Source organism: Falco rusticolus, chromosome 3 (genome assembly GCF_015220075.1).
Source record: "Falco rusticolus isolate bFalRus1 chromosome 3, bFalRus1.pri, whole genome shotgun sequence".
Lineage (NCBI taxonomy): Eukaryota > Metazoa > Chordata > Aves > Falconiformes > Falconidae > Falco > Falco rusticolus.
The window spans coordinates 105,751,800-105,764,691 of NC_051189.1; the positions used below are offsets into that span (position 1 = coordinate 105,751,800).

The 12,892-nt window shown below is 56.7% G+C and overlaps 1 protein-coding gene across 2 annotated transcripts in view; it reads left to right on the forward strand.

Annotated features, from left to right (window-relative positions):
• The window catches only part of MEGF6 (multiple EGF like domains 6), a 106,392-nt gene extending 94,154 nt beyond the window's left edge, over positions 1-12,238 (forward strand). For both annotated transcript variants that reach the window (XM_037379205.1, XM_037379206.1), the window contains 15 exons: positions 324-452; positions 980-1,108; positions 1,904-2,032; positions 2,275-2,403; positions 4,546-4,674; positions 5,177-5,305; positions 5,958-6,089; positions 7,086-7,214; positions 7,821-7,949; positions 8,128-8,256; positions 8,445-8,573; positions 9,089-9,217; positions 9,310-9,438; positions 9,950-10,081; positions 10,916-12,238. In XM_037379205.1, the coding sequence (XP_037235102.1) occupies positions 324-452; positions 980-1,108; positions 1,904-2,032; positions 2,275-2,403; positions 4,546-4,674; positions 5,177-5,305; positions 5,958-6,089; positions 7,086-7,214; positions 7,821-7,949; positions 8,128-8,256; positions 8,445-8,573; positions 9,089-9,217; positions 9,310-9,438; positions 9,950-10,081; positions 10,916-10,983 (1,880 nt within the window). In that variant the 3' untranslated portion in view covers positions 10,984-12,238. The remainder of the gene's footprint in view (positions 1-323; positions 453-979; positions 1,109-1,903; positions 2,033-2,274; positions 2,404-4,545; positions 4,675-5,176; positions 5,306-5,957; positions 6,090-7,085; positions 7,215-7,820; positions 7,950-8,127; positions 8,257-8,444; positions 8,574-9,088; positions 9,218-9,309; positions 9,439-9,949; positions 10,082-10,915) is intronic.
• Positions 12,239-12,892: the final 654 nt, after the last annotated feature.

Genomic DNA, 12,892 nt, shown 5'->3' on the forward strand with positions numbered 1-12,892 from the left:
CACAGGGTCTTGGAGCAGCCTCTCAAAGGGGTCCCTGGGTGCAGGGCTCTGGCTCCCCCCACCAGCCTGCTTGGGCTCTTGGTGGTCAGAAACGTGATGCCGTTGCTCCTCTGATCCACCACAGCTTCGTCCTCTACCTTGACCATCCATAACGGACATGCATCCCATCTTCTCCTGCCCTGCTTGCTGCAGGGAGAGCTGTTAACAGGTGGCTGTCATGCAGGCACAGCCAAAAGGCTACCAAGGGGCATCCCTTCTCTGCTGGGGGATTTCCAGTTCCCCGTACAGGCATTTTGTGGGGATTTCTCCTTTGTTTTCCACAGCCTGTCCTGATGGATTTTATGGGCTGGAGTGCCGGCAAGCCTGCGACTGCCTGAATGGTGCCCACTGTGACCCTGCAACGGGCCAGTGCCGCTGTCCCCCGGGCTGGACCGGCCCCCGCTGCGGCCAGGGTAGGTGCCCCACAGCCTGGCCCCCCCCGCTGTGGCGGGGGACGGGACGGGGGGAGGCAGGAGCAGCCCTCCAGCCAGAGCTTTCACTGTCTTTTGTGCTGCTGGAGCAGAGAGACCAGAGGTTTGGGGGTCTGCTCCCCATGTGCGTGCTTCTCTGGGTGGAAGTTAATTCTCTGTGGCAGGGCAGCTTTTGGGTTTGGAGAGGGACTTGCAGGGGGCTCTGGCTGAGCACGTTGTTGCTGAATGTGATGAGGGCTTGGGCATCCAGCAAAACGCTTTCCAAATAGATAAAATGAAGTAACGCTGACGATAACAAGTGTCCACGTTTGGCTGGCAGCCATCTGTAGCATACAGCTGTAGTTTCCCCGTAGCACCGTAAAAACCAGCTTAGGCAGCCATCCACAGCAGCCACGCACCGGTGTGGGTTCCTCTCCCGGATGAGTGCATTTGGGATGGTTAGTAGGAGTCTGGCTGGTGTAATTCATACCTGCTACCTAACAGTTTTGCCTGCTTCTGCTCCCCCGAAGTGTGCCAGGAGAACAGGTATGGCGAGAACTGCAGCCAGACGTGCAACTGCTTCAATAACGCTACCTGCAACCACGTCAGCGGCCGGTGCCTGTGCGCAGCCGGGTGGACGGGACCCACGTGCCAGCAAGGTAACGCACCTTATGGCTGCTTCCTAACTCAGACTGCCGGCTTACTCGGCCAGTGTGTGCTAAAAACGGCATTTCTCTAGGTGGGTCAGAGTTTTCGATGAGTAGTGACTACCAAAAGCCGAGACAGTATGATAGCAAGGCCAGATTGTAACCAAGATGGTAATTAGCTGTGTGGTGCTTCCTGATTCATTCACAAAGAGAGAAGCCGAATTTGCCTTCTCTGAGAGCACCAGAAATTGCGTGGACTTGCAGTTTTGTAGCAGCACATAAGAGGAACATCTTGTTCATCCGCTGCACTGAGCGTTCTGACACCAAGTCAGTGATGCCTTTAGGCACAGCTCAGTGAAACTCTGCACAGAACAATTATTCATGTGCTTAAATGGCTTTTTTTCTCTGCCAAGCACTGGCACTGTCTGGGTCTCAGAGAGGAGGGTGCTCTGCAGCTCAGGACCAAAGGCTTTGGCTACCAATGGAGCATCTCTCCTGGCTGCTGAACTCTCCCAACCTTTATTTTGCATATTTGCCACCACCAGAGCTAAGAGGCTCTAAAAGCACCCGGTCCCGTGTGTCATCCCTGACTCTTACCTGAGCAGGTTAAAATACCAAATGTCTTTATGCAGGCAGCTCGGCAGCCTCAGGGTGTTGCTGGCTCCTCTCCCTGCCTCTCATCGCAAGAAATAAGGGCTTCGTTTTATATCGGGCTGTCCACCTATTGCCCTGGCAGGTGGCCAGAGGCATGATGCTTGCCTTCGGAGCTGGTTTCTGACTGGGGTGTTCGGCCTGGTTTTCCCTCAGTGTGCCCGGTGGGTTTCTACGGGAGGAGCTGCCGCCAGCGGTGCCTCTGCCAAAACGGTGGCACGTGTGACCCTGCCACAGGGCTCTGTGCCTGCCCCCAGGGGTGGACAGGGCTGGCCTGCGAGCTGGGTGAGTAACGGTGCGTCAGCAGTGCCACAGAATGGGCTTTGCCACAAACGGGTCCCATTTTGGATTTGTCTTCCACCGGGGAGTGACGTGCGTGGTGCGGGTGGTGTGAGCTCATGAGTGAGGGGGGTGGGGGTCCTTCCCCGTGCGTGTCAGGGGAGGTGGGTGTCAGAGTGGGGTCCTTCCCCGTGCATGCGCGGGGAGCTGGGTGTCAGGGCATCCTTTCACCGTGTGCCTCCTCCCAGAGTGCGCGCAGGGGCAGCACGGGGCGGACTGCCGGCAGCGCTGCGAGTGCCATCACGGAGGGCTCTGCGACCGCCAGGAGGGCCACTGCACCTGCCAGCCTGGCTGGACGGGCAAGAAGTGTGAGAGCCGTAAGTGGGGGCACAAGGCGGGGTCCTGGCCATGGGTACCGCATGCTGATGGTACATCAGTGCTGCACGAAGGGGTTCTGGGGACCGGGGGGGCGGTTTAAGCAAGGACATAAAATTTGGGTTTCAGCATGCAGAGGGAGCTTGTGGGTGCCATGATTCTGGTGGGTGCTCTGGTTTTGCCCACCACTGAGCTTTCGGCTTTCCTTTGAGGGCTGTCCTAAAAGCGATGAGGCACAGAGGCCACACAGCAGCCTGTGGTCATGCCAGTGGGAGAGGGATGGCGTCCCCAAAGGCACAGGCCCCATGGCATCCTTGCAGAGCTGCAGGCTCCAAGCAGGGATGTAAGGCAGGACCGCAATCCCCCCCCCACTACCTGCACAGTGAAACCAAAATACTGAGTGAAGGTCTTCCTGTGGCCTGTTTATTTTAATAGCAACAAAAGATCATCGCCTTTCCATTCTTTCTTCTGCACTTCCCTGTATTATGGTGGCCATAAATGCCTGGCTTCGGTCCTAAGCCCCAGCAAATAATTACATCTGTCATTCAGCCGGCTCCTGTGTTCGCCTTATCTTTAACTGTAACACATACCCTGGCAATCCCTGTGCTATGAGGAAGTGTTGAAAAGCCTGTTGGCCTTACTAAAGAGCAGCAACAGGGACTTTGAGTATCAGCACGCCAAGAAGAGATCCACAAGGTTCTTCCCTTTCAGGGGTCATGACACCTCAGCCTGGCATATTCCTTATATTGTGGTGCAAAAGGCGCGACCGAGTCCAATGCCGTTACTTGTTGGCTTCAGTTAGCTGCTGCTGTGGCTGCCCTTGGCCGCATCGAAGTGCTCTCAGGTTTCCTGCTGGGGATGTCCCCCTTCACAGGCTGCCAGCAGCGTGGCTGGCAGCCACAGAGTCGAGCTACCAGCTCACCTCACCGGCCAAGGGCGAGTAGCTGCATTGTGCTGCATCCTCGGGCACGTCATCCCCTCCCAGCATCACAGCACGCGCTTCCAAAACCCTGCACCTGGAACCCCCAGCAGCCAGGTCCCTCTGCCAGGGTGGAGGTTACAGAAGACGGGTGTTTGGAAGTTTTGGCTTCCAGGTGCCCCTGTGGTCCTGGCCATCACACCCCGGGGACTTTTCCTGCCTCACCCTACCCACAGTTGCTTGCACTGAGCTCACCTGCAGGGCCACTTTTATAATTGCAATATAAATGAACTAAAAATCTCACCCGCAAATGCAGAAATTATATGATTTTAAAAAAAAAAAAAATAATCTAGGCTCCCCTACTTGGCTTCCCACAGAGCTGTATTTCAAACTGCGTGTATGTGCAAATATCCGCCTCGCTGTGTGCGCGGTGCAGCCGCGCTCTCACCACAGCTGCATGTACAAACTTGGCCCTTGTGTGGACAAGTAACCTGTTTGGACAGTTGTACAGGGACTGACTGCCTTTTTTTTTTTTTTTTTTTTTTTTTTTTCATTCATTCATGAGGCAGAAGTGAAAATTAGATTCATAGATTTTGCACCTGCAGTTGCCGACTTCTGCATAATTCTGGTGCTGCACACATTCTGTTTTGCAGCTGCTTTAGAAACCAGGTGCCTCTGACAACGGGAGAAGCAGCAAAACTAAACGATTGCTGCCGTGATTAAAATATACTGTTCTGGCACCCAGCTGTCATTAAACAGTGCCAGGAATAACACTTGCAAAGCCATGTGGTGCAGCTAAACAGAGACTTTCACATCGAATGAGGTGACCTCCAGTGGTGCCTCCTGCTCGCGTACCCTCTGCAGATGTGACCGGTGCTGCTGCCGAGACAGTCGTGCTCCTGCATGCCAGCAGCCGCGGGCGCGCGTTCAGGGCTGGGCACTGATTTCCTGCACCATACGTGCCATGGGGTGAGGGTGGGACCACCGTCCTCCCCGCACTGCCCATCGCTGCCAAACCAAAGGCGAGACCGTCCGTTGGCTCTGGCCATGCCACTTCCCGGAGCAATAATGCCGTTGCAGGCTGGCCGATGTCACCAGCCTTGTCACAGCACTGGCATGAAAGGGACAGAAAGTGTGAAGTGTGTGCCTACAGAAACTGCAGTGAAAGAAGACCCACGTCACCTTTTTTGTGTAACTTGTCTCTCCCATGTTTGCATCTCTGAAGCTTGTCCAGAGGGGCTGTTCGGGGCACGCTGCGAAGAGCACTGCGACTGCGGGGACAACGTGTCATGCCATCACGTTACTGGTGCCTGTGATTGCCCCCGGGGGTGGAGGGGCCGGCGCTGTGAGAAAGGTGAGCCAGCACCCCCTCAGCATCCCTTTGGAGCCAGCACCCCCTCGGCATCCCTTTGGAGCCAGCACCCCCTCGGCATCCCTTTGGAGCCAGCACCCCCTCGGCATCCCTTTGGAGCCAGCACCCCCTCGGCATCCCTTTGGAGCCAGCACCCCCTCGGCATCCCTTTGGAGCCAGCACCCCCTCGGCATCCCTTCGGAGCCAGCATCCCCACAGCAGCACGGCATCCCTTCAGCTGTGGCTCAGGACAAACTGAGGCTCCTTCTGGAGTCTGGGAAGGAGAGAAAATACGTTTTTAATAAGAGTTACAAGTTGTGGCAACGCGTTTTGAGGATCTGAGAGCCTGGCCTGAAAGAGGCTTTTGGGTTGCTGCAAAAAATGCTGTCTAGCCAGGTGCTGAGGGCAGGAGCTGGTTCTTGGGCTCTGATACCTTTCGAGCATTGACACTAACTTGAAAGCCCGTCAGGAGACTCACATCTCTGGGTTGTTTTTTTTCCCATAGCCTGCCTGCCGGGTTCGTTCGGGAAGAACTGTGCCAGTCGCTGTGCCTGTCCCCTGGGAGTGCCGTGCGATCACATCACTGGCCGCTGCGGCTGCCCGCCGGGCTTCACGGGCTCTGGATGTGAAAAATGTACGGAGGAGGCAGCGATCCTCTTACAGTTCTGCTGACAGGCTCTGGGACATGACGGGTCAAGCAGTTGCTACATAAAATAGGGGGCGGGGGGTGGGGGTGGGGGGGGGAAGACAACAAGAAAAAAAAAACCCAACAGCAAGCTGTGCCAAGGAGCAACTCACATTTTGGCAGCTGGGTGCATGCCCACAAAATGTTAGCAAAGCACAGGGAGCCAAGTGGGAAATCAGAGCTATGTATTTATCCAGAGGATTAGCAATAAATCAGTATTAAAATGAGCTCCTGTGGGTATGAGCAAGTCTGGAAGAGACATAGGCATGTGAGCACATTCCTGACCCAGAGGATGGGCTGTGTTTGAGATGCCTGTGTGTGGATGGAAGCTTGCAGGAGTACGAGGGTCGGTAGGGCCAGCACTGTAAAAGGCATCTAATGCCTTTAAGTACTCGGTTTTCCTTTCAAGCCAGGTCTTCGGAGTCAAGGAACCATTTGCGTGTGGGTCCCTTTGCGTTTTGAGTAGCAGAGAGAACTTTCGCTGTCATAAAAGCAACTTCCTAAATCCTGGCTTAAAATAAAAAAGGGAAAAGAAATCTGGCACAGAGGGGTGGGATAACTCCCGCTAAGCAGATCACCTTGGTGCCCTCTCTCCTGACAGCCTGCCGGCCAGGGACCTTCGGTGAGGGCTGTGGTCAGATCTGCCAGTGTGCCGGAGCCACCCAGGAGTGCCACCCAGTCACCGGGGCGTGCGTCTGCCCCGCTGGCTTCCACGGTCCTGCCTGCCAGCTGGGTGAGTCCATGCTCCATTCCTCCACCGCTTCGCAGACCTTTGCAGTTTGCTGCGCTTCGTCCTGGAAGCACAGTGCCGGTGCTGGGAGCACTGGTGGCGCCAGTGCCGAGCCATCACCCCCGATGCAGGGGACGGTGCTGGGCTGACCGCCGGAGAAGCCTCAGCCTGGGGAGCAGCCAGCTTGCTGGAGTGGCTTTGAAGCACAGGTTTGGACGGGTTGTCTTCCCTGGTGTCTTGCCATGTTGCCTTTGTCCTCAGCAGCACGGCTGAGGTCTGCTCTCATTCTGTTCTTACCACTGCCCAGCTCTCACAGCTCGGGAGCTGAATCTGTCCAAGCAAGCGTTTTCTTGCTCCCTTGTCCAAGCCCAGCCCTGCGCACAGACGAGAGGCTCTGACCTCTGCAGTGTCTCTTGCTGAGTGATTTGCAAGTAGGAGTTCATCTAAACAAAACATCATTCTCATCTCTGCTCAGGCTGGATTTTTTTGCTGTTTTCCTTTTAAATTGTGGGATATTTACCACCTATTCAGCAGAGGGGTTCTGAACAGTCCAAAACTGTCTGGTGGTGTTGCTTCTTTGCCATGAGGCTACTTAGAAATGCTTTGTGGGGTTGTCTTTGGCTCCTGCTAAAGACCAGCTGTCGCATTCCTGGGTGCCGGCGTGTGCTGCCGGGAGGGCAGAGGCACCTGAGCATGGAGCTAGTGTTGGCTGTGATGTTTGGGGCACATCTGGCACAATCAGGTCATGGAAGGGATGCATGCGAGTCGTGTGCCCTTGACGCATTTCTGGTTGACCCGTTCAGTGCTTTGGAGCAGCTCTGTGCTACAAAGTGGATCAGAAACCCATCGACTGTACCAGCCAGGCATGAACCCGCTTCCAGCAAGAGCTGTCTGATGAAATGGCTGTGCGAATCCATGTGGTGGGGTTTTCCAGGGTGTTTGTACTGCTTTCTCATCTTTTTAGGGACTGAGGCCATTGTTTCTTTTCTTTTTCTGCAGAGTGCTCTCCTGGCTGGTACGGCCATAACTGCGAAAGGCCATGCAAGTGCAAGAACGGGGGCCTGTGTGACATTACCACGGGGATGTGCCACTGCCCGGCTGGCTACGTCGGTGCTGACTGCGGTACTGGTGAGTGCCTGGGTCAGCCAGAGGGGACATGAGCTGGCAGGAGTTTCCTCAGCAGAAGGTCGATGGTGGCAGATGCAAACCCTGCACACAGCCAGGTTGCTGACCCTGTGGGAGATGAGAAGCGTCCCAGTGGCTGCCTCTTGCATCGGCCCATCAGCAGGAAAAAGCTCCTGCTCTCACTTTGCAACCTGCACTGTCAGCAGTGCCCTCCCTGCTTCAGCACGGAGGCTGGCGTATGTAGTGCCACCCTCGCTGCGGGAATGCAGTTGCAGCTGATGTCCTTTGCTGTCAGTCTTAACCACGGAAATATTTTCTTGCTCCTTTTGTTTTATGCCAAAATGATTTCTCCCCTACGAAAGGCCTGAGACATGAGCCTTTGCATCATGCCATCACTGTATTGCTGTCTCCCTGCTAAAAATGCTTTGCTGCTCCGGCAGAAGGAAACCTAACAGCTCTTCCCCTGGCCTGCCAGCCACCCTGTGCACTAGTGACAGGGCTGCAGACTCCTCTGCCTCCCCGCTGAGAAGCCTTTCCTTTCTGGGGCTTCAAACGTAGCCAGCTGTGCTTTGGCATGACCAGGGCTGCTCAAGGTTTTCCTCCCGCCAGGGTGCCCTGCTGGTCGCTATGGCCAGGACTGTGCTGGGGTGTGCTCCTGCGGGGAAGGTGCTACCTGTCACCCGGTCACCGGAGACTGTGTTTGCCCACCAGGGAGAGCTGGTCCCGCCTGTGAGCAAGGTAAATACCAGCTGCAGGGTCATGCACTGGGGCAAGCAGGCATTTCAGGCAGTGGGTTGGAAAAGGTCCTGAGCAGGAACCTGTTTTCTTGCCCAAAGACCTCTGCCTGTGCTTGGGCATTCCTGCCCGAATTGCACCATGCTCTGTGTGCCCACTGCCACTGCCTCTTGTCCTGCAGGCTGTGAGAAGCACCGGTACGGGGTGGGCTGCCAGCAGACCTGCTCCTGCCGCAACGGGGGGCTGTGTGATGCAGCCAACGGCTCCTGTTTGTGTGCGCTTGGGTGGACGGGGAAATCCTGTGAATTAGGTAAACCTGACTTGAGTGCATTGTCCTTCACCAGCCCAGTAACTGCAGGGCTCGCTCAGTCTGTTTCATACCGGGTCCAGTTTCTGTTATCCCTGCCTGTGCCTGTTGGCCTGACCTGAGGCGCAGGAGCGGGGCCGGGGCCGGCTCGCTGCCCACTGAGCAGCTCTGCTGCTGCATCTCCCCCGCAGGATGCCCGCCGGGAAGGTACGGTGCCAACTGCCAGCTGCGCTGCGCCTGCCTGCACAACGCCACCTGCGACTCCCTGACGGGAGCCTGCCGCTGCCCCGCCGGCCGCTACGGGCCCCTGTGCGAGCACAGTGAGTTGTGCCCATGGAAGAACCTTTGGCTTTGCGAGGGGCGGTTGTTTTCTAAAGCTGGTCTGGAGGGCAGGACCATGGGACAAAGGTGTGACCTGCTGCAGTTGCACATGTGGTGGCATGCGCCGGTGGGCTCACTCTTATTGGTGTTCACAGCGAACCCGTCCCGGGCGGCAGAAGTAGTTGCAAGAAGGTAGTTTCTGTTCTCTCCGTGAGATTGTTGGATACAGAGGTGCTGTTTCAAGGCAGCTGGGTGTGCAGGTCACCACTGCGCAGCTTGGTGTGGGGGTGCTGAGCAAACCCTTCGGGGCTGAAATGCTGTGCTCTGCATCTGAGCATCGCTGCGGCTTGGTCCCCGGCCACTGAACAACCGCAGGCGTCTGGGCACTTGGAGAAAAAGCTCGCTGCTTCTCTCTGGTGGGCTGATGGAGGCTTTGCTGCAGAGGCTGCCTACAGCAGAGCCTGAGTTCCACCCAGCCGTGCTTTAATGAGCTCTCCACCTGGCTCCGTCCCAGGTTGTCCTCCGGGTTTCCACGGAGCTGGCTGCTGGGAGCGCTGCGACTGCGAGCACGGAGCAGCCTGTGACCCAGCCACCGGTCGCTGTCAGTGTCCTGCTGGGTTCGGCGGCGAGCGCTGTCAGTCAGGTACCCCATCCTCCTCTGGCTTCCCGAGAAACAAGTTGGCTCCCAAGGTGAGATCTCATAGCGCGTGTGCCGTATCTCACCTCTCAAAACAGCCTGCAAGGAGGGAACGTACGGCCAGGGATGCCAGCAACTCTGCGACTGTGTCGGTGATGCGCCCTGCGACCCGGCCACGGGGCGCTGCCTGTGTCCCCCAGGGAAAACTGGCCCCAAGTGCAGCTCGGGTGAGTCAAGCCACAGCCTGGGGCAGTGAGAAAGGGGAGCGGACAAGAGGGGCACTGACAGTAAGCTAGGAGCCCAGTCATAACGTGGATGCAAAACCCCTCTTGTTGGAGCTGAATTCGTGTGGAAGGGGACTTTCTTTTTTGTGTGCGTCCCCTCAAAGAGTAAGAGGGCATCTGAACAGTGGTAGTCACCTCTCCAACCTCACTTTGTAGTCAGATCTGAATGCAAATCCTCCCCCAGCCTCCAGTGCCTTTGTATTTAGATCGCCAGACTCAAAAGGATGAGGGGCAAATGCAGAAGGGCCACCTTGTTGGCCTGGGGATGCTCTGATGTCCTGTATCACCAGGGCTGAAGAGCAGGCTGGGGCAGGGGCAGGCAGAGCTCCCCGCCTTGTGCCCTCGGCCGCCACTGCAGGCTCTGGCTGTTGCACAGCGGGAACTGTCTGAGCATTTTTGCTCAGCCGCAGAAGCTGCCAGCAGCGGTCTGAGTGCCTCTCTGCCCCCTCACTAGACTGCCGGCCAACCAGGTATGGCCCCGACTGCAGCCTGATGTGCCAGTGTGCCCCCAGCAGCTCCTACTGCAACGCTCAGAACGGCCAGTGCCTCTGTCTGAACGGGTACATGGGGCCGACGTGTCGGGAAGGTAATGTATAGGCGCAGTGAGTACCGCTGAAGGCGCACGGTGGGGGGATCCAAATGCAAAAGCAGCTGCTGTGGAGGATGCTGCGGTACGCGTGCGTGGGCTGTGGTGCATGCCCTGGTGGGCTGGTTTTGGCAGTGGCACTATCAACTAAAACAAGTTATGTGGTGTAGCACCTACCTCTTCCCAAGGCCCTCATTTGGTATGATTTGTTCACTGTCACCCCAGCCATGAGGGAGGTTTTATGAAGATGCAGGCTGTGTGCTGACAGTGCCGTGGAAATAAAGCTGTTGAGTAGCCTAAACCCCAACTGTGCCGGTGGTAATGCCAGGACCCTTCTGTGCGGGTAAAGCCCACTCTTTTCTGGGCACACCAAAACAAAATGAGCCCATGGGCTGACCACAGTGGAACACCCTCCCTCCCCCCACCTTATTTCTGCCCAAACCCTGATTGAATTTGTTGGCTCAGAGCATTGCTGCGGGGATGGGTGGCGGGATGGTCTGGCTTGCTTTGCAAGTGGTACCCTTCACCTGCCACTGGCCGAGCACCCCTCCTCAGTCCCAGGTCAGTAACAGACCCTGACAAGTGGCCTGTTGCACACCCCAGCTGCAGGCAGCAACCTAAAAATGCTGCTCCAATGTGCAGCAGCAGAGCGGGGCCAGCGCTCCCAGGTCCTGCCTTCCCGGCGGGGAGGGAGCAGGGCAGGGGGTGCAGCCCCCAGGCAGGGCAGCAGGCAGGAGGGTCAGCCCTGGAGCATCTCCCCTCCAGAGCCATAGGCTGGCTGTGACCACCACGGCACAGACCACGAGGACTGACTTGTCCCGGCTTCCCTTCCAGCTGTGCAGCCCCCAGCACCCACTGGCTCACCCCCGCCCCAGGGGGGGCTCACGATGGACGGGCACTAGGTCCTGCAGCTGCCGCCAGCGCTCCCTCAGTGTGACCAAGCAGCCACCTGAAGAAGCCAACATCCTATTTAATGAACTTGTTTACAAGCCATGGGAGAGGTTATCATTTCTTGACAGCCTAAGCTGCTGCTCTTGGAGTTGCTGAGTGAGGCTGAAGTGCCCAGTATAACCAGTTCACTGTGACAGCAGGGGCTGGCCTCCGGGCACACTGCGGGGGCACACATGCCAGCACGGGCGCACACCCTTGGCCAGGCACCAGAAGGAACAGTTGAGAAGCTTTTGCTTCTGGTCAGCGGACTTTGGTGGCTCACGGCAAATTGCTGACCTTCATCTTTTGGGGGCTGGGCTGGCGGGGGCTGAAGTTACGGTCTGAAATAGGTATTTATGCAAAAGTACGGGACTAGTGTTGTCAGGACTGATGGCTGAATGTGTCCGGCACTCCTGTAAGAAGCATCAGCCCGCATGAATTGTTATTTTTTTAAAAATTTGAATTTGCAATGTAATTTTATTGTAAATTATCACGTGCCGTGGGGGAAGGCGCTGGGCTCTGGCACTGACCCCACCACCTCTGCAGAGCCAGTGCCCACAGCCCGACCCCCTCTGCCAGCTCCAGTTACGAGCCCCCCAGCTGGCATTTCCAGCACCAGGCAATGCCTGCCTTGCTGGCAGCGCGGGGGGCTCTTGACAAGCTTTGCAGGGGGGCAGGAGCCTGTTTTTCACACCGGGAAAAGCCCACTTGAGCTGCCCGTGTCGTTTGTAAAGTAAGCCTTAATTAAGTGTAGTAATCAAAGACAGCGTGTGGATAGACACAAAGCTCTTGCATGGTCCGGTAAATGCAAATCCCAGTTGAAGTGTTCTCGCCCCAAGCCTGCACCCTGCGCTGTTTTTCCGTTCCAGTTGCAGCGAGGAGCTGGGAAGGGGATGGAGGCGGGAGGAGCAGCCAGGAGGCTGCCACCTGCGGCAGCGGGGACCGTGTCACCCCAGCAAGGGCACCGGGCTCCCGGACCTGCCGCCTGCCCCAGCCAGGCCCCGTCATCTGTTTGCACAAAGCTCTTGGGTAGGTCGGCCCGAGAGCTGCCAATGTCGAGAGAAGCCAGGCTCTGCGAGGGGCTGGGACGGCCCCGTCCCCGCACATCTGCCTCTGCTGCTGCCGCAGCACAGCCCTGCCCAGGCGCTTGGCCTTTAAATTATTCCCACGGGGGCCAACTGAAAATAATAAAAGAATTGTTTCTTTTCCTGATGGAATTTATTTTAATCTGTATATAACTTGTAATTTTTTGCTAATTCTTTTCTTATTTTATTTCTTCCTTAACAGTATTTTTTGCATTAGGTATCATTATTGTGAAGAAATAATGTTAATATAAGTACGTAGTGAAGGACCAAAATTGTGTAATTAAGGTTGTATGTTGTATGATTGATAACCAGGGAGTAGGAAGATGTTGTCCATGTGCCAAATGACCCTGACCAGCCCTGCTCTAGTCGCGCTGCCGATTCTCCAGACAATCATAGGGTTTGTTAGTTCGCCTTGACGTGACCGGTGCGTTAGACGAAGGTTTCTCTGTAGTTCCTCGGCCGCTTGGAAAGCAAACGCAGCCCCCACCCGAAAGCCAGCAGCCCCTCCCCGCGCGCCCGGCCACCGAGCACCGGCAGCCCGGCTCCGCAGGGCAAGCAGTGTGCCGGGACAGACCCGGGAGCCGGCGGGTGCAGCCGGGGGGCCGGCAAGTGATGCCACCGTGCCAGCAAGCCATGCCACTGTGCTGGCAACTGATGCCACCGTGCCAGAGAGCCATGCCGCCGTGCTGGCATGCCATGCTACTTGCCAGCAAGTGATGCCACTCCAGGAGAGCACAGAAATGTAGCCCGGCCTTACACACGGGGATAGATGGGTCCTGTCCCGTTACAGCACGAA